A 26,814-nucleotide genomic window follows, 5' to 3' on the forward strand; every position below is an offset into this window, starting at 1 on the left:
TAGCCTTGTTGAGAGACTGGTAAAAAAAAAAAAAAAAAAACTCCACACGGCTCCAGGGGGTTAATATAGGCCTTCTGAAGTGAAGCCATGGGTTTTTGAAGGAAAATACCCATATTTCTAACATTATAATCTAAAATAACTAGCTTCAGCCAGACGACCATACGCATACTACGCAAGTCAACTTGCGCCACAAGAGTAACCCGTGACGCATATATGACGTAGGAGTACTTACACAAACGCATGGCTTTACTTCAGAAGGTCTTTATTAACCCCCGGAGCCATATGAATTACTTTTTTGGTCTTCTCCAGCCATTCACTCTCATTATAAAGCTTGGAGGAGACAGGGCATTTTTTTATTTAACTCCGATTGTATTCGTCTGAAAGAAGAACGTCATATACACCTATGGCTTCAGGGTGAGTAAATCATGGGCTAATTTTTATTTTTGGGGGAACCATCCCTTTAATAGACTTGTAATGAAAAAAGCTAAATCATATCTAAAACAAAAAGTTTTGTTTTGTTACAAACACCGCCATTATGCCCCTACGTAACACTTTATAAAATATTAACTCATTGTATCTCAAATAAAGATGCAAAATGACATATGATGTAATATAATTGCTTTAATTTTACTGAATAGTTTTTGGTACTAATTCTCTAAGCAATCAGGAATAATATGTGTTAAGACGGTTGGGTTTGGTTTGGTCAGGTTTTTGTGAAGGAATCCAGTTACGAATAAAGGCAAATTCACCAACGCAGACAGTCACGATATTACAGTTTGTCCCAGATATTCCGCAACCAGACAAACACCCGAAAAATAAGCACCGACCAATGGCAACACACTGAAGTGTCCGTTTCCGTTTGTAGGTGCAGCCAATTGGCCTTAAGAAAACAGGGAAAGCTATTGGAGCAGGGAGAGAACCCCTTCACAAGGACTTGCAACCGTTGAGAATCAGGAATCTCTTGCTGTGACCCCCCACTCCCTTTCTGTTCCCCCTCTTGCTATTGGGGCAGAGCAATACCTTTATATGCCGCAGTAAAAGTGAACAAAAACAAACTCTGAGAGTTCTACTGATCACCATCTACATTTTTTCCATTGCTGGTAACAAAAGTCTTATAGAAACATCCACACAAGCGTACTGGGAAACCTGGGATCAGTAGTCTAAACTCTTATGCAAACTTTGTAGAATAAAAAAGGCAAACAAATCAAACTAACCTTTCTGTACAAACCTCCTCCCATTGTTTCATCTGTAAGACCCCTTGTCTGCACAGTGACCCACTTATTGGCCATGTGCAATTCCCCAGCTATTTGCATATGAAACAATCCCATCATTCATTTTCAAAGAAAGGAAGAGAGACCAGCTATCCACCCCATCAGAGCCTCATTAGATTAGTGACGGCCTGCCACTGCAATTAAGCAGTGCTAAACTCCATTTAGTGCTTCACCCTTCAGTGTTCATCCACATGGGGCCTTCCTATCAACACAAACCCCATAAAGAAGAGGCGCATGGTAACACTCGTTTAGCCTTGTGGCTTGATGGTCACTCACTAAAATACCCAACGTCTGTAATCTGTCTATTTGTTCACTCCTCAAATATCCAACAACAAAACTATGCTCTATTCTTCTGACATCCGTTCGTGCAGCGATTTCAAAAATAGGCACAATGCGTGCACTAACCAGGATTACTGTGGCACCTGACCAAGATTAAACTCTTTGTCGGTTTACTCCTTTAAAATACATTTAAACTAAGAAAACAATGGCCTCCTTTGGACAGGAAGTTTCTTTGTTGGAAAAGGAAGTGAGCTAAGAGGGAGTCAGAAGGAGTTCCACCTACTTGTGGACTGGACACCTTTCTGTCCTGAGACTACCTCTTTCACTCCTTCTCTTCCTGTTTGTTCCGTTCAATTGTGCGCTTTCCCCTCATAGGAACAAAACCATCATGATTAACTACTGTAAGTCACTAGGAAATTAATTTCAATTAAAACTGACAAACTATAATAGCTGAAAGTGGTCCTATACTTGATCTAACTTTAAACTATAAACTATACAAATCAAAACATAATATTGTGACATAATATAAAAGTTTAACTGAGTTTATAATTTGAAAAACATTGTGTGTCTTAACATATGCCATGATCATAACATAGCATGCTAGACCTGCATAAAAATACTTTAAACATCACATTTGACTTTGTTATATGCAGGAAATGATAGGAAGGTATGGAGGGAATCCGATCAGGAAGTGTTTACATGGTTTCTAACATCACACAAACCTCTGCAGTTGTTGCTTTATTTGAAAACAGTTAAAAATTTAAAAAGCCAGATGTGTCACCTGTTTGGCTTCCTCCACAGCTGTTTGTAGCTTACGGATCTCTTTTTCATACTGCTCCCTAAGTCTATCCACCTCCTGATCGTGAGTTGCCACCTCCTCTTTCAGAGCTCCTTTAAGAGCGGTCAGCTCCCTCTCGCGCCGCCTCAGAAGATCCTCCTGCTCCTCTTTGGCAAGAAGCAGGTCCTGGAGGTCTAGTTTCAGTTGCATGAAGTCCTAGACAGAACAGCACATGATTAGAAGTTCTGTCATCAGCCTCAAGAATTAATTCATTTGAATATGCAAAAAATGTTCTGTTGTGTTATAGATTGCTGCAGTGTAAAATTTGCATGTGAAATATACAACTTTCCATGACATTTTTAGGTGCCTCAATAGAAGTTATACACTACTGTTCAAAAGTTTGCAGTCAGTACGATTTTTTATATTTTTGACAGTAGTGTATTGTGCTCGCGAAGACTGCATTTATTGGATCAAAAATACGGTAAAAACAATAATATTGTGAAATATTAATACACTTTAAAAGAGATGTTTTTAATTTCAATAAATTTTGAAATTTTGCCTTTGATGGCAAAGCTGATCTTTCATCATCATTACTACAGTCTTCAGTGTCACATGATCATTCAGAAATCATTCTAATATGCTGATTTGCTGCTCAAGAGACATTTTTTATCATTAGACATTTTTGAAGAAAAAAAAAAATCATACCGACCCCAAACTTTTGTAAAGTATGTACAGATATGTTTTAACGCTGTACCTCCATCATGGCCTCTTTGTCTGTACTGTCTGTTTGAGATTGCTTGGCTCCATCCAACTCATCGTGCATCTCTGAGAGCTGGTCCTGCAGGTCTCGGATCTCAGTCTGGTACTGCTCTTTCTCCATTTTTACCTGGAAGAGTCTGATATACACAAAAATACACTCAGAACAGCCGCATTCTGAAGTGAAACAAGATGCCTGATAATCTGCTGAGCTCATGTCCACATAAACTCCAGCCAATTCAAACCATGATGTCACAGAGGATAATTTGCACCTTATTTTGACAACCTTAGCTACGGGATGGAGAAATCACAGAAACTTGCATATCTGATGGTAGTGTAGATTTTCACTGCGTTAGAAGGATTTTCATCTGGGCCAACACCTGTAAATTTGACTTTTACTCCAAAGTTTACAAAGAACAAATAGACAGATGTGTTCTTTGTGAACGCTGGCGCAAAAGTAAAATGAATAAGCTAAAGAAGGGCCAGGCATAGTAAAAGTTAAAAGTTAAACATAGTAAAACGTGCGGGCTGAGAGTTTAACATATGACAGTTAAACTGTTTTTTTTCTACATGCACAGATTCTGTGTGGGTCTGTCCACATCCACAAGACAGTATCTTACTCCTCCACTGTAGTGCGCAGGTCAGCCTCTGTTTTACTAAGCTTGTCCCGCAGTCTGCTGCACTCGGCTTGACTCTGTTCCAGCTCTCTCCTCAAATCTTTCATTCCTGCTCCCGCCTTCAGCTGAGTCTCGCTCAGATCACTGCGCTTCTGCAGGGAGGGACATAATAAGAAATGACAGTGAGGACATGAAATGACAGTAACCTTACTGCACCTTCAAAATCATTGTCAGTCTGAGACACTGGGCGTCTTTTTTTGGATTTAAGGCCCAGTCTTTCTAATAAGCCAGTAATTGGTTAATATGATTATTGATCTTAAGGGGTGATAGGAGTGGGATTTTCGGTCAACATGGAAGCTTCTAACAGACTGACTAAACAGACAGAGCAGGGGTCCAAGGTGCAATAGACGAGTCAAAGTAGTAGAGGTATTAGTGGAGAGAGAGAGAGAGAGAGTTATACCTTGCTTTCATTCTCAAGCTGTTTCTTAAGATCAGCTATTTCTTTTTCCTGTTCGGCTTTCTGCTCCTGAAGGGCTCTAGCCTGGGCTGCAAGGTCTGGAGCCTGAGAGAGAGAAACATTTATATGCAACAGAGCTCTTTTCAGCACTATATGATAGCGATTAGATACAGATTCAAATTTTAGCAGAATTAAAACAGTGGGTTCACAACAATCATCTCCGTTCTAATCAGAAATATTTCTAAAAGTTGTAATGCTTATTCATATGCTAATCTTTTTATAATAGATTTCATGATTTTCTAGACGTGTTTATAAAATTTAAATTAAATAATGGACAAAAATACAATAAAAAAATAAAATGCAGTGAAAAAGACTAGGTTCTGGTCTGATTTTGCTTGCATGTGTTAAAACATTAGCCATGACTATGCTGTTTGCCAAGTAAATAACCTCAGCCAGCCTTTATACTTTCTCCAAGAGATAGACTAAGTCCCTCTTATAAGAGGCTCACAGTCTTAGCTGTTTGTTGAACCCAATTACAATGCCACAACAACGGCTCACTTTGTTGTCGCCTTGCACGTTTCCAGCGGCCCGTGACTTCAAGGTCTGGATTTTTTCAAACACCAGGTTGACCTTTCTCTTGGTAGTGTCATCGTTATCATTGCTCCTGCAAAACAAAACACAAGTGCTCCTAATTTACTTGGATGGTTTGAGATTCTCTTTATCCCAGCCAAAGTGTGTTGATAGCGCATGTGTGTGTGTGTGCGCGTGCGTGCGTGTTTGCGGACTGGATCAGAGTACATAATCCCTGACATTTCTGGGAAAAATCAGCCTGGCTCTTTGCCTGTGTGGAGACGAGAGTACAGAGTACTCAAGCTTTGATGTGTCACCTTATGACCTGCCCACCCTAATTATTGCCTTCTTTTAACAAGTCACATGTCTAGGAATGTGTGTCTGATGCCCGCATGTTCCCAGGGCACTCGAGTGATGCATCGGGGAAAAGCACAGAACATTGGGTTAGTGCCATGCGTATACAGCAAGACTGAAGCGTATCATTACATTTCACAAAGAGGAAAAACCAACAGACCAGCACCGCCTCTCCTTCAAACACACATACACCTCCAGCAGAACAGTCTGTTATTAACGGTTTCATGACGCAAGTGATGTCGCCATGTCAGAACACTGTTGGCGACAATATTGTTTTGCTATTTGCTCCATTACAACAACCACCATAACCCTTAACCTGGTGCACCTTTGGCACGTGCCGTTGAATGGTAACTAACCACTACCTCAGGACAAGTCTTGTCTGTAGTAATAATGGTTGCTATTGAACAGAAGACATCTGATCCTAGATCTGCAGGGCTTCAGAAGGTTCACAGATACTCGTGAATAATCCACTCTGCTCACCTCCCTCCACACATCACATGAGGAATGCAGAGAGGGCGGTACTTTTGACATCAAGAATATGGAGTTCAGGGAGGGCACGGTTTCAGCTATTTCACTAGAGCAGGTTGAGCACCTACAGCATGCCTTTGAAGCTGTGCAGTGATCATGTAGGATTAGATGAGAGAAGGAAACAGCACTGCTTTGGGTGGAAATTTAGTCCTTCAAGCTAAATAACAGATTTTAGTTGTTGGCAGTGGGATAAAACCATTTATATTGGGCGAAGAACGGTCTGGAACATCTTGCAAGGAGCTTGTTATGAAAGTTTATCGAAATAAATGACTTGCCGTTTTGATTGTTTTGAGATGTTAGAGGAGTAACTTTAAAAACCTGCTTTTTCCTTGAAAGAATAAGATAGAAGTGTGGGGGTTGAAGTTGTGTGTGGATGATTCTACTGTACATAAATGAAGCAAAAATGTAGGGGAGTTAAAATTCTTGTACTGTTATCATTATGTGTCAGACTATGAGGAAACTACGTCAAATTCCATGTAAAATCTCACTTCTAAGAAAAAATGTGTGAACACTATTGAGTAAGAAACAACCTAGACCAATAAGGACACAAGTGCTGCTGTTATAATTTAGCATTAGGATAAAAAATTGAAGCCAACATGTAGCAGAAAACAGGGTTCAACATGTAGAGGAAATGATAGCCTATATTATAGAGGAGCATGCAGACCTTCATGACTGTTTGTTAAGGTCAATAAATGAAGTCTCATATATTCAAATAATTCAACCTTTTTAGAATCAGGCAATGTTTTTTTTTAAATGTCATGTGGTCCAACTCTTCAAAAATGTAATATTTATAAAAAAATAATTATGAATAAATAATTTATTTCACACACACACACACACACACACACACACACACACACACACACACACACACACACACACACACACACACACACACACACACACACACACACACACACACACACACACAATCACACACACACACACACACACACACACACACACACACACACACACACACACACACACACACACACACACAATCACACACACACACAATCACACACACACACACACACACAAACACAATCACACACACACACACAAACACACAATCACACACACAGTAGAGAAAATAATGATTTGATCCCCTGTTGATTTTGTATGTTTGCCCACTATCTATAATTTTTATGGTAGGTTTATTTTAATGGATAGAGACAGAATATCAACCAAAAAATACAGAAGAAAACACATTATATAAAGGTTATAAATTGATTAGCATTTGATCGAGTGAAATAAGTATTTGATCCCCTACCAACCATTCTGCCTCCCACAGATTGGTTATGTGCTGATGTGAAACACCGATTAGTCCTGTCACTTTAAGAAAGTTTACTTTCACTTTAATGTCAGCTCATAATGTGTATAAAAGACACCTGTCTACAGAATCTGTATCTTCCAATCCAACCTCTCCACCACCATGGGCAAGACCAACGAGCTGTCAAAGGACATCAAGGACCAGAAAGACCATCAGCAAGAAGCTTGGTGAGAAGGAGACAACTGTTGGTGCCATTATTAGGAAATGGAAGAAATACAAAATAACCATCAATCACCCTCGATCTGGAGCTCCATGCAAGATCTCGCCTCATGGGGTACGGATGATCATGAGAAAGGTGAGGGATCAGCCCAGAACTACACGGGAGGAGCTTGTTAATGATCTCAAGGCAGTTGGGACCAGTCACCAAGCAAACCATTTTAACACACTACGCCGAAATCCTGAAGCGCCCGCAAGGTTCCCCTGCTCAAGAAGGCACATGTACAGGCTCGTCTGAAGTTGAACATCTAAATGACTCCAAAAAGCCTTGGGAGAAAGTACTGTGGTCAGATGTGACTGAGGTCAGAGAAATGCTGACTATGACCCCAATAACACCATCTCTACAGTCAAGCATGGAGGGTGAAACATTATGCTTTTGGGCTGTTTCTCTGCTAAGGGTACAGGACAACTTCACTGTATTGAGGGGCCAATGGAGGGGGCCATGCACTGTCAAATCTTGGACGAGAACCTCCTTTGTTCAGCCAGAACACGTGGATGGGTCTTCCAGCAATGACCCAAAACATACCGCCAAGGCAACATACAGTAGGAGTGGCTCCAGAAGAAGCACATTAAGGTCTTGGTGTGGCCTAGCCAGTCTCCAGACCTTAATCCTATAGAAAATCTGTGGAGGGAGCTGAAACTTTGAGTTGCAAAGCGACAGCCAAGAAACCTTAAGGATTTAGGCTATGTTTACACAGAAACAATCTGAAGTGAAAACGCAAAAGTGGCGTTGCGTTATCACTTTTTATTCTGCGTTTAGACGAGCGTTATGGGGGAAAATCTGCGTGCATATGGTGACGCAAAAGTGTGTGTAATTCGATGTAGTATGCACTGTAGTATGCGGCTAGGTGGCAATGTGAAGCACTGCCACACAACAACCCCATGTCCGGGCGCCTGCGTACAACCTTCCTTCTACTTCTCTCCCTAGTAGACTTTTGCGTTTTTACCCTTTAGACGGGAACGCGACGGTGGAGCGTTTTTAAGATTTCCACTCTGGAGGGTGGTTTCACTTTTTTGCGTTTTTAAGCCCCAAGGTAAACGAAAGGCACATCTGATAAAATATTTTTATGTTTTAACCCGCGAGCGTTCTGAGATGCGTGCAAACCTGGTGACCAACTACAAGAAACGTCTTACCTCTGTGCTTGCCAATAAGGGTTTCTCCACCAAGTACTAAATTATGTTTTGCTTGGGGATTAACTACTTCTTTCACTCACTGAAATGCAAATCAATTTAAAACCTAGGCTATATATAATGTGTTTTTTTCTTTTTTTGTGTGTTGATATTCTTTCTCTATCCGTTAAAATAAATCTACCATAACAATGATTTACCCTTCATTTCTTTGTAAGTGGGAAAACTTAAAAAATCATCAGGGAATCAAATAATGATTTTCTCCACTGTATATGCATACAATAAGAAAAAAATTGTCACAGTAATGCTCATTATGTGCACACTGATATGAAATTTTTATATTTCCATGCGTCACTTGTAAGTGACCAATTAACAGAAATATATAAGTGTTGAAATTATAAAAAACATACTCAATTAATTGTAAAGTTCACTCACCCATCTTTGAGGTAACTGAATAATATCTGCTTAGCAGTCTCTTCATTTGTTTGCTGTGAAAGCTCTTGTTGACCTTTCAAAAGATCAGGTGTCACCTGAGCAAAAAAAAAGAAGAAGAAGAAAATAAATATTTACACAAAACATAAAACAAATGACTGGTCTCCCCATAATGGTGGGAATATATTAGAATAACAGAGGAAGTCCATCCTTTCTTACCTGGGCATCCACTTCAGTGCTTGTTGTTTTACTGTTGACAGCGGGACGAGAAATTGATCCTGTTTTCAGACTTGACAGGCACTTCATATTCTGTGATAGTTTGGCCTCTTCATTTTTGTTCTCTACAGGTGCTACAGAGGGATGACTCTGAGGATTCTTGAACTCAAAAATAGCAGCTGAAGAGTGGGAGACTGTCCCCTGAGGAGAGCCTGGAACACTTTTGACTTGTGTTACATTTCTTAGGCTTATCCTGGGTCCAGTAGTGGAAGTTGGCGACATCGGGTAAGTCTTCACTTCAGCGGTCTTCTGCAGGAGCAGAGACGGGCGAAGAAGATGCTCTGTAGATCTGCCTCGATTCCTGCTAACCTCATCCAAGTAGTCAGTGTCACCCTCAAGACCAAATGGCAAGGCGCTATCAACACTACGGGAACGCTTGCAGTCTTTTAGGTTTAGTCGATTCCTCCGCCCTGACCGACCCCTGCGTTGTTGAGTCTCTTTGCTGTCAAACTTCTTGATGAGCTCATCCACACCAGGTATGGAACCAGTATCAATGTCACGCCCTGTGCCAGGCAAGAAAGGGATGTAGCGACGGTTCTCATGCCGGTTGATAGTTTCTGCATAAAGCTGGTCCAACTGGTCTTCCTTTGTTGGTGTGGTTGAGCCCATAGAGGAGTTACGGGAGGAGGAAGACTGTAGCACTGGGCCACTGGAGTCAATACGGCGCAAGGGCAAGACATCTGGTTCACGTCGACTCCGTTCCAGACTGGAGTTGGTGCTACTAACTGAGCTGGGAGGTCTAGAAGAGGCCTTGGGCTGGTCATTTGGGTTACTGGTTACTGTAGATGCCTGAGGAATTGGAAGGCGTTGTGAGGGTTGAGGCGGAGTCTGGTAGGGCACTGGAGTTTTAAAAGGTGGCTTGACCTGAGGTTGCGCTTGAATCTGGGGTTTGACCTGAGGCTGGGCCAGAACATGGTCTTTGGTTAGACTTGTTTGAGGCTGGACACTGAACGGGAGTGTCTGGGGACGAACCTGAGGTTGGGCGTGTCCCTTGTCATCTGGAAAAGATGGTTCTGGAACTAGGCTGGAGGTTCGGGCTTGGCTCACAATTGGGGAGTTGGCTCTGGGTAGGGATCCTGGGTAGGGATTTTGAGTCTCGACTACAGGTAGACTTCGAAAGCTATCGAGAGTATTGCTCTCAGGATCATATGGCTTGAGAATCTCTGGATGCTTCTGGAAGTTTAAAAGACTGGATTGCTTCTTAGGATCAGTTCCATTGTGAGGACCTCCATGAAGCTTCGGAGACATAAAATCCACATATGGGCCTTCAGAAAGATTCTTCCTGGGTCCTTTGAAATCATATTCATCATAATTGTTTGGGCTTTCAGGATCCATATATCCATTATTGTTTTGAGGGTCCGCATAGGGGTTAGGACCTCTTTCCTGGTTATTGAGGACCACATAGGGGTGTCCATCTATGCCTTGAACTCTGATACTGAGGCCGTAAGTACCATTGCTCTGGCCTCTTGTGCGGGAAGGCTGCGTATAGCCTTGTGATAGTCTAGGGTTTGGCATGCCGCTAACTCTGTAAGACTCCATCAGGAACACTGAAACAACCAAATCCCTCTCTGTGGATAAGGCTCACCTCTGAAAACAAAGCAATAATCTCATTATTACACAAGAAGTTTTTAATGCTTACAGTATCTTTGCATTTCTTAAATATCCTAATGTGACTGCCCCCACCCCCATTTTCATACAGTACAATAATGACCACGTACTTCGTAAGAGCATGCCTGCCAAGCATGCAGACAGTTTCAGCCCAGTTGCAGACTTTATAATCTTAAGCACATTGACATTGCTGACTAAAGTTAACAGAGGCAGCAATGTGGGTTATTTAAACAAAAAACAAACATTGGCACAAAAAAAGCAAATGATGTCACTGTAAAATATGGGGGAAAATTTGGCATAAAATGATGCCACTGTGTTAGAAGGATAAGCAGAAGAAAAAAAGCAGAGGAAGTCAGATTGTGTATTCCATTGTCTTGAAACAGCTGACTAAAATGTTTGACAACCGCTGATATTTTCTTTAAAAAATAACCAAAGTACAGCAACAAATATGTTTTCATGTAATTTTTTTTTTCAGGTACAACTAATTCAAAAAGTTCAACTGCAAACAATAAAAAACCCAGCTACACTCATACTATGTTCATCAGTGTAATCACATCCCAATTAATCAATTAATTTCAGTGACATAGCCTAGCCTATGCAATGAGCAACAGTATTGTGCCACAAGAATAGCAAAACACAAAGCTACACAAAAATCACCTCACTACAGGCATCACACCAGGCAACAGGCTATTATCAGTTTCCTCTGGACCCCACTGATAACATCCTTTCACCTCAAAGCCAACAAAAGATTGCATTAGTCATATTGATGTCTTCGTTGCAAGTGCAACAGCAAATGGAATGACCAAAGCATGCAGTGTGTTACAGTGCATGCAACCTGTGAGATCCCTGAGGGCTTGACAATGAAGAAAACAAAGACGGCATTGGTTCATTTTCAATGGGCAAGTAAGGAATATGTTCAGTGAAGAATGAAGGCGACACTAGAGACTACAGGTTGAAAGCATAAGATTGGAAGACTTTAAGTCTTCTACAAAACTACTACAAAACCACAAAATGCACATCATAATAAAGAAGCAAGTTAAAAGGGAAAGTCCTTCTCATCGGCTGCCACACTCAAGAGAGGAAAAGGACTCAAACTTTCCAGCCTCATAGAGGGGGATGAGAAAGAACAATAAGGGCGAGTTAAAAAGCGGCAAGCCCCCTTATCCATAAGGAACAGAGCTCTGGTGCAGAAAAAAAAAGAATATGACACAATAGCCTCTTTCAGCTCCTGTATCACATGTACTGTGTGCAGAGGAACTCAATGGTGTTAATGTAGCTCCTTTCCTCTTATTGTGCCCACTGGAAATGTGTAGCTCTGACAGGGAATCTAACACAGGCTGTGCAAACTCTTGCAGCATGGCCTCAACCTGCATTCCACTTCCAGGGAAACTCAAATAATTTTCTGGTGAAACGATCTAAGTTTAACTCTAACAACTCGTCAACTTTGGCCCTGATCCAGAGGCCAAATGGCTACAGCATCAACCAAAAATGTTCAACAAAGAGGTTTATGGATAATCATTCTATAGATGACAGAGCAACCACTATATCTCTGTCAGGAGGGATTCAGGAATACTCAGTTATCTTACAGTGAACTTTACTTTGCTTACATCAGGCAGATTGTATGGACAATATTAGACCAGATTAGTTCAATATATATAGGCGAATTAATTTACACTTTGGTTTAAATTGTAGGCTACTGTAAATCTGATTATATTGAATAATGCTACATTCATTTATGGGGTTTCATTTTTATGCACCATGCAGCTGAAACAAGCACATATTGAGCAAAAACTTTGTTTTCCATTGCTTTCTGTGCAATATTTAATGTTTTGCGTCATTAATACCAAACATCACCCCAACAGATGCTCCAAGGACTAACGTTAGGTGCAGTTTTAATAACATAGCCTGTTTTCCCCATACAAGAACACTGCCTGTTTGGGTGCTCATTAAAGTTGATCAACTTTAGCACACATATTACAATATCACCAAAATGCCCCTACACTAGCAATTTTGCACATTTTTGTTGTTGTAATAAAAACATAATCCAAAAGCAACACTCACCGTTGTTTGTCGTTTATCCGACAATATGCGTTTATTTGTTGGTCAAGCTCTGTTAAAAGCTATGACACAATGCGAAAGGTCCATCTCCTCTCAGCTGGTCAAAGTCACTTGTTGCACGTCTTGTTTTCAGACTAGTTTTTACTTCAAGCACACGGACAGTTGAAGAGCGCGAGGCCCCGCCCACACCCGTCCCTCACTGCACCCTCGCGCCGCCCGCAGGCTGATTCACGATCAGCTGATCTGCTCGCCATGACTGATGAACAGGGCTCACTTCGCATTTCAGCTGATCTCAAGACACAAAGGCACAGCCAGAAACTGGGTGGAGGCCTTCTAACCACTTGTCCTTCCAGTATCGGTGAAATCAAGGGTTTTCACGAATTATTAAGAGGACAGAGAGATATGGGTCTTTTTCAAAATGGTAACAAACCATTGATTTCTTCTCCATTGACTCCCAAAGACTTTGAATATGGAAGAAACCCAAAACGACATTAAATATCCTAACATTTTATTAAATATATTAAGACGAGTTGTTTAAAAACATCTCATTAACAGCTTTCACAGCACCCTTAAATTATCGTTATTTTGTGTTGTAAGACAGGGACTAAATCGGAAGGACACGCGTCTTTATTATGAAATGGATCTGGATCCAACTCCGCCCCCTGGATCTCGTGTACTGCAGAGGTGTAAAAATCCCCCAAATCCTCTGTTCCCTTCATTTGGTGGTGTGCGCTACTTCTATGACATTTATTGATTGATTGATTTTTGTTTTCACGGGTTAAACATTAGAGCAAAGTCAAACAAGTGTGTAAAAAGCAAAACAACACAAAATAAGTAACATGAAGCATAATAATAACTTCTTCACTTGTGAAATTAAATAGGTAAAATAATTAAATCAAACTATCAAGTTTTTATGGATAGTAGTAATACACTTACCATCTCATCTGCTTTGTTGGTGAGGGGGGTAACGTTAACGTTACTAAACTGAATTCAAAACATTTTTTACAATTAAAATGTGTTTACTAACACTGTTTACTGATGGTTTGGCAAAGCTAGTGAGAATTTCGTGATATAACTGGTGTAGTAAAAATGTAAAATAACCTAAGAGCATTATAAACCCAAAATGTCGTGTATTGCTGTCTAACTTGCGCGAACTGTTAGACATTAGCTAGCCTAGCATTAAATTAAGGGAGAAATGCCTGACATCTGTTTAGACTGACAGCGCCATCTAGTGGTAGAACACTGCAGACACCAAACTCCACTCAACACCCTACTGTAGTGTGCATACTGACACAGCACATGTTACTAAACTAACGATTACAATAGATCTACAGAATATCAAATAAAACGCAACAGAAAAAAACGTAAACTTTCAACACAACGTTAATGAGGAATTAGACACATACAACACTATAAAAAAATGCAGGGTTGTTTCAACCCAATTTTGGGTAAAATATGGACAAACCCAAACGTTGGGTTAAAAATGTAATGTAGAAATTTAACCCAATGGCTGGATTTGTCCATATTTTACCCAAAATTGGGTTGAAACAACCCAGCATTTTTTAGAGTGAACAAATAAAAGTGAGTAGGAAGATGCAGTGGCTAAAATGAAAGTTTTTCCAAAGTGTTTCTCCTAGCCTATATCAAAGTGTATTAAAGTGAAGGAGAATGTCTGCCTCAGCTTCAACCTCCTTAATAAATAGTCTATAATGCGTCACCGACTAGAGGAACATTACAAGGTGATCATTTCTGGAACAATCATTCATCAAACATGTTTTTTATTTGATTGATTATCAATGTGCATAATTTTAGTGTCTTCAAAGGGATATCACCTAAAAAAAATTCTGTCTTTAATTGCTCGTCCTCATGTCATTTCCAAACCTGTTAGTAAATTAGTAACATACTTTAAACTTTACTGCATTTGTCCCTAGACCAATCTAAGGAGCAAGATCATTAATGACTTGGATAGTGAGTAAGCTACTGACTACCTTTTATTCAGTCTGCTGTGTTTTTATTTCTATATGTGGGTGAAGTTAGTCTTGTAGCTGTGAGGACTGTGAGGAAAACCCAAAATAAGCTCTACTTGTTCAGCAGGGAGCGCTGTCTGTCCCAGTTCCTGATGTGAACAGAGATCCCGCAATGGAGGCGTTGCAGTATTTTCATTAATCTTGACGACTATAGCCTACACAAAGATATTATTGTTTTTATAGGCTACTGAATGTTGTTATACAGAAATAATGTAGTCCTGTCTTAATTTCTTCACTTTAATACCTAATGTAATGGAAACCTAAAACCTTTTTCACAAAAAAATAAAAATAAATAAATAAGGAGTGCCCTGTCCCATCCAGCACTGTCCCAGTGTCGGCCTGGAAACCTCGCATGACCAAAACTGCTCCTTCAGGAGGAAAACACTGTAATTTCTAAATAATTAAACACTGTGTTGTCAAAATTGAAATTGTGGCTTTATATATAATATACTTGCAGGTGTCATTATATTAACATTTTACCAAAATCGCTCTGGCCAAAATAACAGGTTATTAAAGACGAAGTGCTACGCACAGGCTTAGGATGCTGACTGCTATGGTTTAGCAGACGCTTTTATCCAAAGCGACTTACAAATGAGGAGAGTAATAGAAGCAATCAAACCAACAATAGGGCAACAATATGCAAGTGCTGCGAGTCAGTTAATCTAGCACAGTACACGTAGCAAGTTTATTTTTTTTTATATAGAATGTTAGCATTAATGGGTCAAGTGTTGACGAAAAAGATGTATCTTCAGCAGCTTCTTAAAAATGGCTAAAGACTCAGCATCTTGGGTTGATTTAGGCAGGTCATTCCACCAGCGTGGTAATGGTAAAGGCCTGTGAAAGTGATTTTGCACTTCTTTGGGATGGAACCACAAGGTGCCGTTCACTTGCAAAAGGCAATAAGCTTCTGATAGGAAGGACCTGATCTTCCTAATGTTGTATAAGGCAAATCTGCAGGACCGAACAGTTCTAGTAATGTGGTCTGCGAAGTTTAACTGATGGAGTTATCGTTGATTAACTTAGCTGAATGGAGAAGTTGTGATGAAGTGTTGGGTTGGCTCAGATCACAAGCAGTTCTGTCTTCGCAAGGTTGAGTTGAAGGTGGTGGTCCTTCATCCAGCAGCTACCGTCGGATCATCTTGCTGTAACTAGAGATTAAGTTGTGTCATCAGCGTAGCAGTGATATGAAAAACTATGTTTCTGAATGACAGATCCTAGTGATGACATGCAGAAGGAGAAGAGAAGTGGTCCAAGCACTGAGCCCTGAGGCATCCCAGTAGCTAGACACCTCACCCCTCCACAACACCCTAAAGGACCTACAGTACCTGAGAGGTTAGACTTCAACCATTGGCGTGCGGTTCCTGAGATGGTCTTCGTCATGAGGGTCAACAGGGGGATCTGGTGGTTAACTGCGTCAAAAGACTCGATGACAAATGATAGATAATTCACTCTTCTCCGCTCCTCAAATACATAAAACTTTAGCCTTTATAAATATATATATATATATATATATATATATATATATATATATATATATATAGTGATTTTTTTATAGTATAGAAAATGCTGTACTTTATGTACCAGTTCTTTATTTACCCTTGCAATATAATGCGGCACTTCATTCACGATAGAGGCGGGTGGAGTTATGAGGTTTGACTGACAGTTTGAGGATCCATAGGAGTTACGAGGTTTAGTCACAAGCTTTTTTCAATACTTTTCATTGGTTAAATATTTGGTCAAAACCCAGAGAGAGACGTAAAGGGTGTCCAATAGTAATGATTTATGAAAAAAGATAAAAATCACAGTATTTGGAGATACAAGCTTCTGCCCGACAGCAACAATATTATAAATTGTTTTAATTTATAAAGTAATTGTCAGACATAAAAAAAAATTCTCATCATTGCCCCCCTGCATGTGCGAGCATAGGCACATGCCTATATGCCTATGCATAAATCCAGCCGTGTGCATTTCACTGTATTTAAATGTAAAAACGTACCCTGTGTGAAGGTCCCTAGTCTCAGCCTCAGATGTCCACAGACCGTTGGCTAAACGTCTGATGCATATGGCACACTTAGCTGGAAACACTTCAGAATTTTCAAAGTTGTCATCTGATTGGTCGAATTCTACAGGATGTCCGAGAGACATGCGTGTGTCACATTCTTTAACGGTCTGCCTGGAAACAAAGATGCCGTGACGCCCAGTGTTGGGTGTAATGTATTACAAGTACCTCGAGTTACGTAACTAGAATATTTTTTTATGTAACTAGTAAAGTAACACATTACTTTGTTTTCCCATGTATTGACTGACAGCTCTCCTGTCCCCATGTTGAGAGAAATCAGGAGTAAGTGCAAAGGCGTTGGATGTAAACATGATGGTTATTGTAGTTCTAAACGAAATGTGAACATACATTTACTAATCACAAACATTTAGTTGTGTAATGGCCTTTACATTTGCCCAAAAATAGTTTTTTGTTAGAAAAAAAATAAAAAAAATAAAAAAAAGCCCAGCCCAGGTGAGAAAAAGTAACGCAAAAGTAAATGAACATTAATTTTATCAAAAAGTAACACAATTACTTTTTAAGGGAGTAATTAAATATTGTAATACATTGTCAATTACAACAATGAGCGCTTATCATGATCAACTAAAAGCTGGATTTTCAAACGTATGTGAAGTAGGCTTAGGCTAAAATTCATGGCATAGACTCTTTAAAATATGTCTAGGAGTTTTACACGCCGGTCTGTTATTGTAACATCGATGCAACATTTCCATGCCCCTAAACATGAGGTGGAATAAAACAAACTGTGATTGACTGCTTTACATCGGTCAGATGTTAGATCTGAAGATCTGGATACTTGAGAAGTGCCCTAAAGTACATTTACGTGCACAATGCTCATACTGTATAGGCCTATTCCGATAAGTTTCCGCTAATGGCCCTTTCTATAGATAGAGTTAAAAATAGAGCTCGAAACTCACACAAAATAAAATGACAAAATTTATAATTATAAATTGTTTTTCTTACAGTGAACTAAATAATAATTCAGCACTTCAAATATTATGCATGATTTTAATTGTTGGATACTATCTCAAGAAGGTCAAGAGGTTGGACAAACCAAGATCTCCATTTTAAGAGGCAGATATCAACGTTTAAATATAGCTACTTTTATAGATTTATCTTATGTTAGATAATCATTTATCAAGTGTATTTATTAGATCATTAAAACATCATTAAAAGAAAGTCACCAAGGACACCAAAGTGAACTGGTTTTGTGGAATATGACCTGGTCCATGTTTGGCTGATTAGCACTACCTTGGCACTGGTTTACTGTAATATAAGGACGTGTTAATAATAATATAGCAGAAGTAGCCATTTACAGTAGAAGAATTCAATTAATATGAAATCTGCTAAAGTGCAAATATATAAAGCCATTAAGTGAAAACCCAATAGAAATTTCATTGAAAGGAAGAGAGTCAGCGGGAACATTCTGATCAAATGCATGTCAGCCTGCGAGAACCTTGATAGCGCTCCAACTGAAGAAGCCAAGATGCTCCTGTCAGCAAGCCCACCATGACACTCCCTCTCTGGGCGGTCCCAGGCAGCCAGATCCACAGGAAGTTAGCTCGCAAACATGGTGGTCCCATCATGCTTATAAAACACTGCCCATTTTTCTAGCATTTGACTGCAAGTAAACACTCCAGGGCACGGTTTTGATAAAGGCAGGAAGGAATATGCACACAGTCCCACAAAAACACACAAGGAGGAAATGGGACAAAGCTTTCCCACCCAGCCAGTGGAGTTGGAGCGTTCTCCAGATGAGGTGTCGTGTTGGAAGGATGACAGAGTCAGAATTGGCCGAGGTCTCTCCAGCATTTAGCAACCTCTTCCCCAGCGCCGTTCCTGTCTCAGAGCAGATCTGGAGCCCGACCTGTCAGCACAGGACAAATCCAATGAGAAAGCTTCTCTCACACACATGTACAGAGACATAATTCAGGGCAGATGTGTAAAGACAGGGAGATGAGTTCTGGGATTTAGTTTAGTCTTTTAATTGGACAGCCAGGACTGATGTCATTGGATAAAAATGTATGGATGAGATGAAAAATGAGAAATAAACAGAGCGAACCGTTATTAGAGTTTCATGAGGAAAAGTTGCATTGTGCAGAAAGACTCTGGCCGTAAACCATTCAACACTACTGGGACAAAACAGGTGCTCCCATATTTCGTAACTGACATTTAATGGCAAAAACAAATCATTTAATTAGGAAGTAAAGTCAATTAACACAGGGAATACGTGGGAATATGGACACACCCTTGGCTGCAATGTAAGAGGGACAGTCAAGAGTCTCACACTCCAGTGTTATTTTCCCATGATCACTCACAAGAGACACAAAGTATGTTTGTCTTTCAGTGAAGTTAAGACAGATGTTGAACTCCTATAACAGAAATATGAATTACGCACAAAAGCAAAGATTTTCATTCAGTGCGAAGACAATTCTTCTGAAACAAAAGGAAAAAAGCCAAATCGAGGCAAAATAATATTTTTTTGTGTTTTTTACAATAAATTGGAAATTAAAAAGGGCTCCGTAATGCTTTTGAAAGAAAACGATACTGAACACAGTGTTTGAGCAGTTCTTTAAATTGACTGTTCACCCAAAAATGATAATTCTGTCATCATTTACCCACCCTCATGTTGTTCCCAAAGTTTCAGTTCCATTTTATTTTTTGGCCATACAATGGAAGTCAATGTTCATTCAAGACACATTCTTCAAAATATCTTCTATGTTCCACAGAAGAAAGAAAGTCATACAGGTTTGGTAGAATTAAATTTTTTAGGTGAACTAAACCAATTTGTATATGTATAAAATCCTTCAAAAATCCCATCACACATATGCCAAGCTTTTGCTCAGTAATTCAGATATTAGTGAAATTGATATACTGTATATTCATATATTTTTAGTTCAATTTTTTTATCCAGATTCGCAAATGCTGAGACGAATGCTGCAAAGGGGAAATAAAGGCACATACAATTGAGTTAAAAAAGATGGCACATTTATTGCTACATAAATGTTATATACATATTGTGTTTTCTGTTACAGAGACAGAAAAAAAGAAAGAAAAGAATTCGACTTCTTGCTGCTGGTTTTCTGATGTGCATTGACAATACCTTGAATTTTGACATGGGTACAAATCGTTCATCAACCAACAATGCAGACTGGAGACAGAGACGGAGAGCACATTCTCTGGAACATCGAGCTCGTACAATACCCCATACGTACTAGACTGCGAGCTACAATCCTACTTATGTTCTTAAGATGCTATCGATAATCTTTTTTTTATAATAATGGACAGGTTATGGTAAATAACCGTACATTTTTTTTTACTATCTAATATAGTAAAATAAAGTAAGAAACTTTTTACTCAAAACTTTTGATTTCAAAAATCTAGAAAGAGTAATATTTAGAATTCAAGAAATGTTCTTACAATATCATTGTATAAAAGACTAACTATAGTGAAAAATAAGCCAAATGTTTTTTTTTTAAATCCTTTTCATAGACTTTTTTTTCGTTATGAGGGAAAGCATCAGGGCATACAGCAAAATCTAACATATCCAACAGAGGAAAAAACAGAACAGAAAAAGGAAAACAAAACAACAGACAAAGAGATGACTCAAAACCTCGATTCATTTTCAGCCGGCAAAAAATACAAGCTCTTGAATACTGAAATGTATAACAAGGCCACAAAGACTAATGGATTTCACTATCATTTTGTTAAGGAAGGAAACTCTCCACAGAGCAAAGAAAGAGAGAGAAAAAAAAAACACAGAAGGAAAATAATGCTGATATTCTGAAACGTATATCTTTCCTTAAGTTTTTGTTCTTTTTGACTTTGTGATGGAGAGAGTGATTCATATGAGAATGTGGCAGTCTAGTTTCAATGGCGTGAACGCATGGAAGACGACAGACAGGCTAGAAAAAAGAGATCCAAAGCAAGAAAACGAAACATTTTTGGTCTTAAAGAAAAAAAAACGCATACTTTATAAAACGAAAGTGGTGAGTGACTGCTGCTCTCTTCAGATTTAAAAACAAAACGAATAACGGCAGAGAAAATCCTGATCCAAACCGGCTTTGTTCATCAATTCCACTGTTTTCTGATTTTGAAGCTTCACAGCATTTGAATTCATAGAGCTTCTCTTTTCCGAACAGACATTGCGCTCACATTCTGCTGATCAAGTATCAAGTACTTCAATGCATGAGGGGAAAGACAAAGCCATTCTAAGTAACTTAGAACATCCTTCTATTTTCACACGACAGAAATACGCTTTACTATGAAGCCTAGAGAGATGCTTTGTATACAATTACAAATAAACATATAACATGTGGTTACTTTGAGTACTTTTTTTTTTCTCTTTTTTTAAAAATTGTTAATGGTTTTAGAAAAACAAAAGAACATGAAACAAATCTTCAATTCAGGCCAGGTGAATCAATGGTCTTCGTTGTAAATCCAACTCTTTTCCAACAGTGCCATGTCTCGCGGTACAACGGAGATTCCTCAGTACAGATAACCACGGCTGTTCCACCAAATAATGTAATGTCTGAATACAAATCAACTGTATCGGAAATACGTCTTTCTCTTTACCCATAATAACACTATATGGCAAAGGAATCAAAAGGACGAGACCGCGTCCCTTTTCCCGTTTAAGACACTAAGAAATATGCAGGGAATGCTGGGGTTTTGTAACGTTCTGCTTTCCGTATCTGCACTGCACCACGAATGAGTATAAACGTGTCAGCTTGTGTTTGACCTTTGGCCTTTCAGTAAAGCCAGAGTTTGCCGTTCCACCATCGCCCTGGTCAAAAACGCACAGGGCTGATCCCATCTCGCCTCACCCGTAACTTTCTGTCTGTGGCGAGGACTCTGAGCTACACTATCAACATACGTCATAAAGAATTAGGTAGTTTTGGTTTCTCATGCTGTCATTTGCGGAATGAATGTACGATAAATATAAATAATATATTACTTCTTTTTTGACTTTTTCTTTTTTAGACACAGAGTCTTTGAACGTTCAAACACCATCAGATTCTTTTACAAAGGGCACGGAATTTGATCCGAATATATTAATCTCATGTCTGAGCGGAGTGGCCCGTCCACAGACCGACGGGAGAGAGGCTCACGACAAACTGCAGATCTACTGAAACGCCACCAGATTCTCATAGCAATGTCAGAACTTTTCCCTTTAAACATAGACTTACAGCTCGGTAACATAATAAATAGGAAAAAAAACAAACAAACAAAGAAAAGAAACGAAACAAATTGCTGTTACAATGCATTCGTCAATTCAGTTTAGGCACAAGGCATCTTCCACGTACAGGGTGGAGGGGGTGTCGACAGTCTCTGATTGTACAGCTGCGGCACACGGCTTGCAGACAGCGATATGTGCTGAGGGGATTTTATGCTTGATTTTGTTTTTTTTCTCTGGTGGGCAGAAAGTTGCTTATCGATATGGGATGTCTTCACAGGGAGCTGGGCACTTGCCAGTTTTCTTCTATCTGAGGATTGCTTAACGGTGGAATTTTGCTTCGAGTGGTCTGTCTTTTCAAATTCGTGTCACAAACTGTGAGTCCTGTCCGCCCGTGGAAAGCAAGGTCACCGACTCTGTCTAACACACGCCATCGGGATCCATTTGATCTGAAAAGTGAGGGAAAGTTAAGGACATTGCTTATGACCCACTGTACTGACACTCAAATCGCACTCTCATGTGTATCCTATATATAAAAAAAAGTATGTTTTCCAAAACTTAAGGTTAAAGGGATAGTTCACCCAAAAATGATTGTGTCATTCCAAACCCATTAGACTTTCGTTCATCTTTGAAACACAAATGAAGAGATTTTTAATGAAGCCCTCCATTAAAAGTCTATTACACCAAAACTTTAATGCTTTTATAAAGACATCATAAACGTAATCCATATGAATTGAGCAGCTTAATCCACGTTTTCTGAAGAGACGTGATCGCTTTATAGTGAATAGATCAACACTCATACATAGAGTGCACATCAAATATGCTTGAAGTGCCTGTTTACAATATTGAATGTCCTATATGTATGTGTGTTAATCAGTGATTACTTTACCAATGTCTTTTTGAACTTTTTGAAGTGTCAAAGGTTTTGGTGGAATGGACTTCAATGGAGGGACAGAAATCTCTCAGGTTTCATTAAAAATATCTTTGTGTTTTGAAAATAAACAAAAGTCTAATAGGTTTGGAGTCAATAATGACAGACTTCATTTTTGGATGAACTATCCCTTTAAAGCCATCGGGCGCATTCGCAATATAAATACTGTTCCAAAAGGAAGGTAGGCAAGGATGCAGCTCACTAGGGTTTGGAACAGAGCTTGCGTCTAAGCAATAGCAAAGAAAAATCTTGCTTGTGGTGTCGTGCTTTAACCACCTGCCCGTTTTACATCTGTGTGTGGAGCTCGTGCTCACCTGGCTGTTCACAGATGGCCCATGGGGTTGGATGTGTCTGTGAGGCTCGGGTGCACAGGCGGGTGGGCTTGCTGGGGGTCACCTGAAACCCCTGACACCTTCTCCTCCTCCCTCCTCTTAAGGCAGGCTGCTTTGGGGTTTAGGTTCCTCTCTGCACACAGGATAATTCACATTGTCTCACCATTTTTGTTGAGTTTGTAAAGCAATAATATGTAGCTTTCATTGCCTTATAAAACCAACTATTCTGCTGAACTGATTAACATAATTTAGCACTGTTACCAAGGGCCCAAGTAAAATATTACTGATAAATCCTTGTCTGACAGTGGAGATTACAGTGGAGAATCATTTCCCCTGATAATATTTAAGTAATCATGTCTTGTGTGTTTTCGATCAGATGTTTAAATGCCAGACTTGGGTGATGAACGAGGTGGATATTTACCAACAATGCACTATATGAAACTTGTTTTCAATAATTTGTCAATGATGAAGCAGCTATTTATTGTGTGTGTAGCTTGTGAACAACTCTGTACTGCAGTTAAAGACAATATATCCACATATCCATAATACTGTCAAAAAAAGTACCAAAATATGGGACACTTTTTTGAGGGGGGTTGCTTCTGATAAAAGGCAAGAAATGCTCCTGGATGTTGTGTAGAGTTTATTGCATTAGTTAATTTCCTAGATTAATGATGATTACGTATTTTAATTGACTGACAGGCCTTATATAAACATGACATAATTGCATTATGCAGGACGGGCGTCTGACCTCTAACTTGCTGTTCGAGGCTGAGAATGACGGCGACGGCCTGGTGAAGGATGAGCAGTTTGGTCTGGGGCTTCTCGCTCTTCAAGTGCAGCTGACACATGCGGCCCAGCTCTTTGAACGCCTCGTTGATGTCCCGGACTCGCAGCCTCTCGCGGGCGTTGTTGGCCATCCTCCGCTCGCGCTCGCGCTCCGCCTTCTGCTCGGGGTTCAGGTCCTCGTCTTCATTTACACTGCTGCAGAACAATTCACAGCTGTCAGACGGGATGGAGGCCTCAACACCTGAACACTGCGTGTTTGGTGTGACATTTCATTCAAAATGTTCAAGTACTGAGTAAAACTTCAGGCATAAAAGTCAATCTAAGTGGTGTTCTATACTAATATTTAATGACACTAGCTTATCTGAATATTCACTGTCTCCAAGGTCAAAGTGTTGAAGGACAGTTCTAGAGGGAGTGCTTTTGATGAATGGTTGCCTTGCCTTGGTCGAGTGCTTCCCCGATTCTGTTTCATATCCCTTTTATCACTCTCGTCGTCTGATTTGAGGTCGTCTGAGGATTGGTTATCGTTCATATCATCCTTTTCTTGATTTTCAATCTTCAGGTCCAGAGAAGGGGCAATGTGAGCGGCCAGAGCGCTAGCGATTCCTGTCACACACACCGATTGGGTAAACACTTGTTTTAATACTCGTATATAAATCATAACTGAAGAAGCATACATTCTGAAACTGGTCAATATGACCAATACGTGTTAACAAGTGCCAAGTGGACATTGAGCTGACAAAACAAAACAATTCCCAACCTCTGAACGTCTCTGCCTGGTGGTTGAGCTCCGAGCTGGAGGTGGGACCAGCGCTGGCCTGCAGGCCGCCGTGGTTGTTGTTGTTCAGGCTGATGGTGTCTTCGCGGTGAACAGAGCCCTGTCAGAACAGATCGCCATAAATACATGAGGCAGAGAACAGAGCAAAACATCAAGAGTCCCTCTGATCATGAAGCCATCTGATCAGTGCCGAGAAAACAAAAGTGATTTACATTAAATCGGGGAAGAGACAGATCTTGGACTTCAAAGCTGAGAGAGTCTCTGTGTTCCTACTGTAGAGTGTGACCTCCCCTCTGAAGAACTGAGTGGTGTTCACACTACAAAGAATGACCTTCACAGCCCCAAATTTTTTGCTCAGAGAGACACGAGGCACTTCAGTCCTGAGTTCTGACTCTGTTCCAAACACTCTCATGTTGTTTTCAATTTGGAAGCGTGTGTCTGTATACTTTGAGAGGCAGGTTGATTGTAACATAACAGCGGACTGGATGCTGCACCATTTCAGACAAGATTTTAGGGGTAGTGGTAAAAGGGAAGCGGCAAACGTCAGGTCGTCAACATGAAGCACATACAGCATATGCATGTTGTATACTCTATTGTTTTGAACACTGTTTGTACAGTGTTTTTATAGTATGCAATGATTTATAAAAAAAAAATGATTCATATTAACTTTCTTTTTATAAAACAAAAACAATAAGGTCAAGTTTACACTTGACAAACTAGGCATTTTCAAATCTATCATTATTTGCTGTTATTGTTGTAAACAATTATTACATGAATATTTACTACATATTAAATTACTACTTTAACTATTGGCAAGAATTGAGGAAGTCTGTAAAACAGTACAACAGTAGCCTAAAACAATGTCTACACTACCATTTAAAAGTTTGGGTTTGAAAATAATTTTTTTAATGTTTTTGAAAGAAGTTTCTTATGCTTACCAAGGCTGCATTTATTTAATCAAAAATGCATTAAAACAGTAATATTGTGAAATTTCATTACAATTTTAAAATAATACAGTTTTCTATTTTAATACAAGTTAAAATGTACTTTATTCTAGTGATGGTAAAGCTAAATTTTCAGCTAATATTATCTAGGATCCTGTACTGCCTAGGTGACGTCAATCGTTTGGTGGGGCTGGAAAAAACATGCAGGAAGACAAGGAATGCGTATTAAGAAAGTCTATGCATTTTGATTTCAAGTTGAAAGATTGGTTATGTGTGTTTTTTAAATGGACACTTAAGAAAATGGCTTATTCACATGTGGATATGGCAAAAAACAATCTGCCCTTTCATGCTGAACATCAAATGACAGTTTGACCAGCATTCATCACTGGTGGCTTCCAAACTTGCCATGCGTCTTGCCATGCGATTAGCGACGCAGTGGAGTTGAAACCGCCGCACCCCCGTCTAAATCTGTTCCTTCCACCCCTGCCACAGTAGGCAGGAGCACATGTTCGCCCACCGTCTAGGATCCACGGGATTGGGAGTCATGGAGAAGGAAGAGAAAGGAGCATAAATGGGGGGGAGGGGGGATTTTCCTTCAGGAATGCGTTCCTAAGTCACTGTTGGCCTCTGTTAACCTCCATGCCGCCCAGGCCCGCACCCCTTCCCCCACTCTCTAATCTCAGCGCCACTCTCAACAGGTGTCCAAACAACTCTTTGTCTGTGGCAGAAGAGGGGCGGAGGAGGAGGGGTGCCACCCAAAGAAGGCGGCCATTTTCCTGTCTGGGCTTGATTACCATACAGCTGAGGAGCTCAGACACACACGACTAAAGCGTCAGATTTCCTGAGTTGTTAAGAAAGACGAGGGGAGGAAAAAGAAAAGAGGGGAGACAGAAAGAGAAAAGAGTGCACCAAAATAAAAGCATGCTGGCTGCGCTGAATCAGGACCTTGTCTGGGTGTGTGTTTGGGTCGAGCCTGGAGCACAGAGCTCTGTTTGTGTGTGTATGAACACATAGTCCACTGACAGCAGTGTGACAGCTCCCGCGCAGACGAGAGGCTCTGTCACTCCGCTGCAATCTCCTCTCTGCCTGAATAAAACGCACCTCTGTTCATCATCACTGA

At 40.0% G+C, this 26,814-nt stretch overlaps 2 protein-coding genes across 7 annotated transcripts in view; both read right to left on the reverse strand.

Moving 5' to 3' along the window:
* Positions 1-13,944, reverse strand: part of cgnl1 (cingulin-like 1) — a 35,390-nt gene extending 21,446 nt beyond the window's left edge. Inside the window, exons 1-8 of one of the 3 annotated variants that reach the window (XM_079584233.1) lie at positions 13,601-13,944; positions 8,942-10,585; positions 8,726-8,820; positions 4,717-4,822; positions 4,162-4,263; positions 3,705-3,853; positions 3,083-3,224; positions 2,332-2,544 (exon numbers count right to left, since the gene is read on the reverse strand). In XM_079584233.1, the coding sequence (XP_079440359.1) occupies positions 2,332-2,544; positions 3,083-3,224; positions 3,705-3,853; positions 4,162-4,263; positions 4,717-4,822; positions 8,726-8,820; positions 8,942-10,537 (2,403 nt within the window). In that variant the 5' untranslated portion in view covers positions 10,538-10,585; positions 13,601-13,944. Of the gene's footprint in view, positions 1-2,331; positions 2,545-3,082; positions 3,225-3,704; positions 3,854-4,161; positions 4,264-4,716; positions 4,823-8,725; positions 8,821-8,941; positions 10,586-11,263; positions 11,368-12,667; positions 12,808-13,600 lie in introns of those variants that run through there. The other 2 variants (XM_079584232.1, XM_079584234.1) reach the window with 2 other exon arrangements.
* Positions 13,945-19,715: 5,771 nt separating this feature from the next.
* The window catches only part of tcf12 (transcription factor 12), a 106,701-nt gene continuing 99,602 nt past the window's right edge, over positions 19,716-26,814 (reverse strand). For all 4 annotated transcript variants that reach the window (XM_079584694.1, XM_079584692.1, XM_079584693.1 and 1 more), the window contains 5 exons: positions 24,733-24,850; positions 24,413-24,578; positions 23,935-24,167; positions 23,169-23,319; positions 19,716-22,372 (listed from right to left, as the gene is read on the reverse strand). In XM_079584694.1, coding sequence (XP_079440820.1) covers positions 23,177-23,319; positions 23,935-24,167; positions 24,413-24,578; positions 24,733-24,850 — 660 coding nt within the window. In that variant the 3' untranslated portion in view covers positions 19,716-22,372; positions 23,169-23,176. The remainder of the gene's footprint in view (positions 22,373-23,168; positions 23,320-23,934; positions 24,168-24,412; positions 24,579-24,732; positions 24,851-26,814) is intronic.

This window comes from Phoxinus phoxinus (genome assembly GCF_949152265.1).
Source record: "Phoxinus phoxinus genome assembly, chromosome: 2".
In the NCBI taxonomy this organism is placed as follows: Eukaryota; Metazoa; Chordata; class Actinopteri; order Cypriniformes; family Leuciscidae; genus Phoxinus; species Phoxinus phoxinus.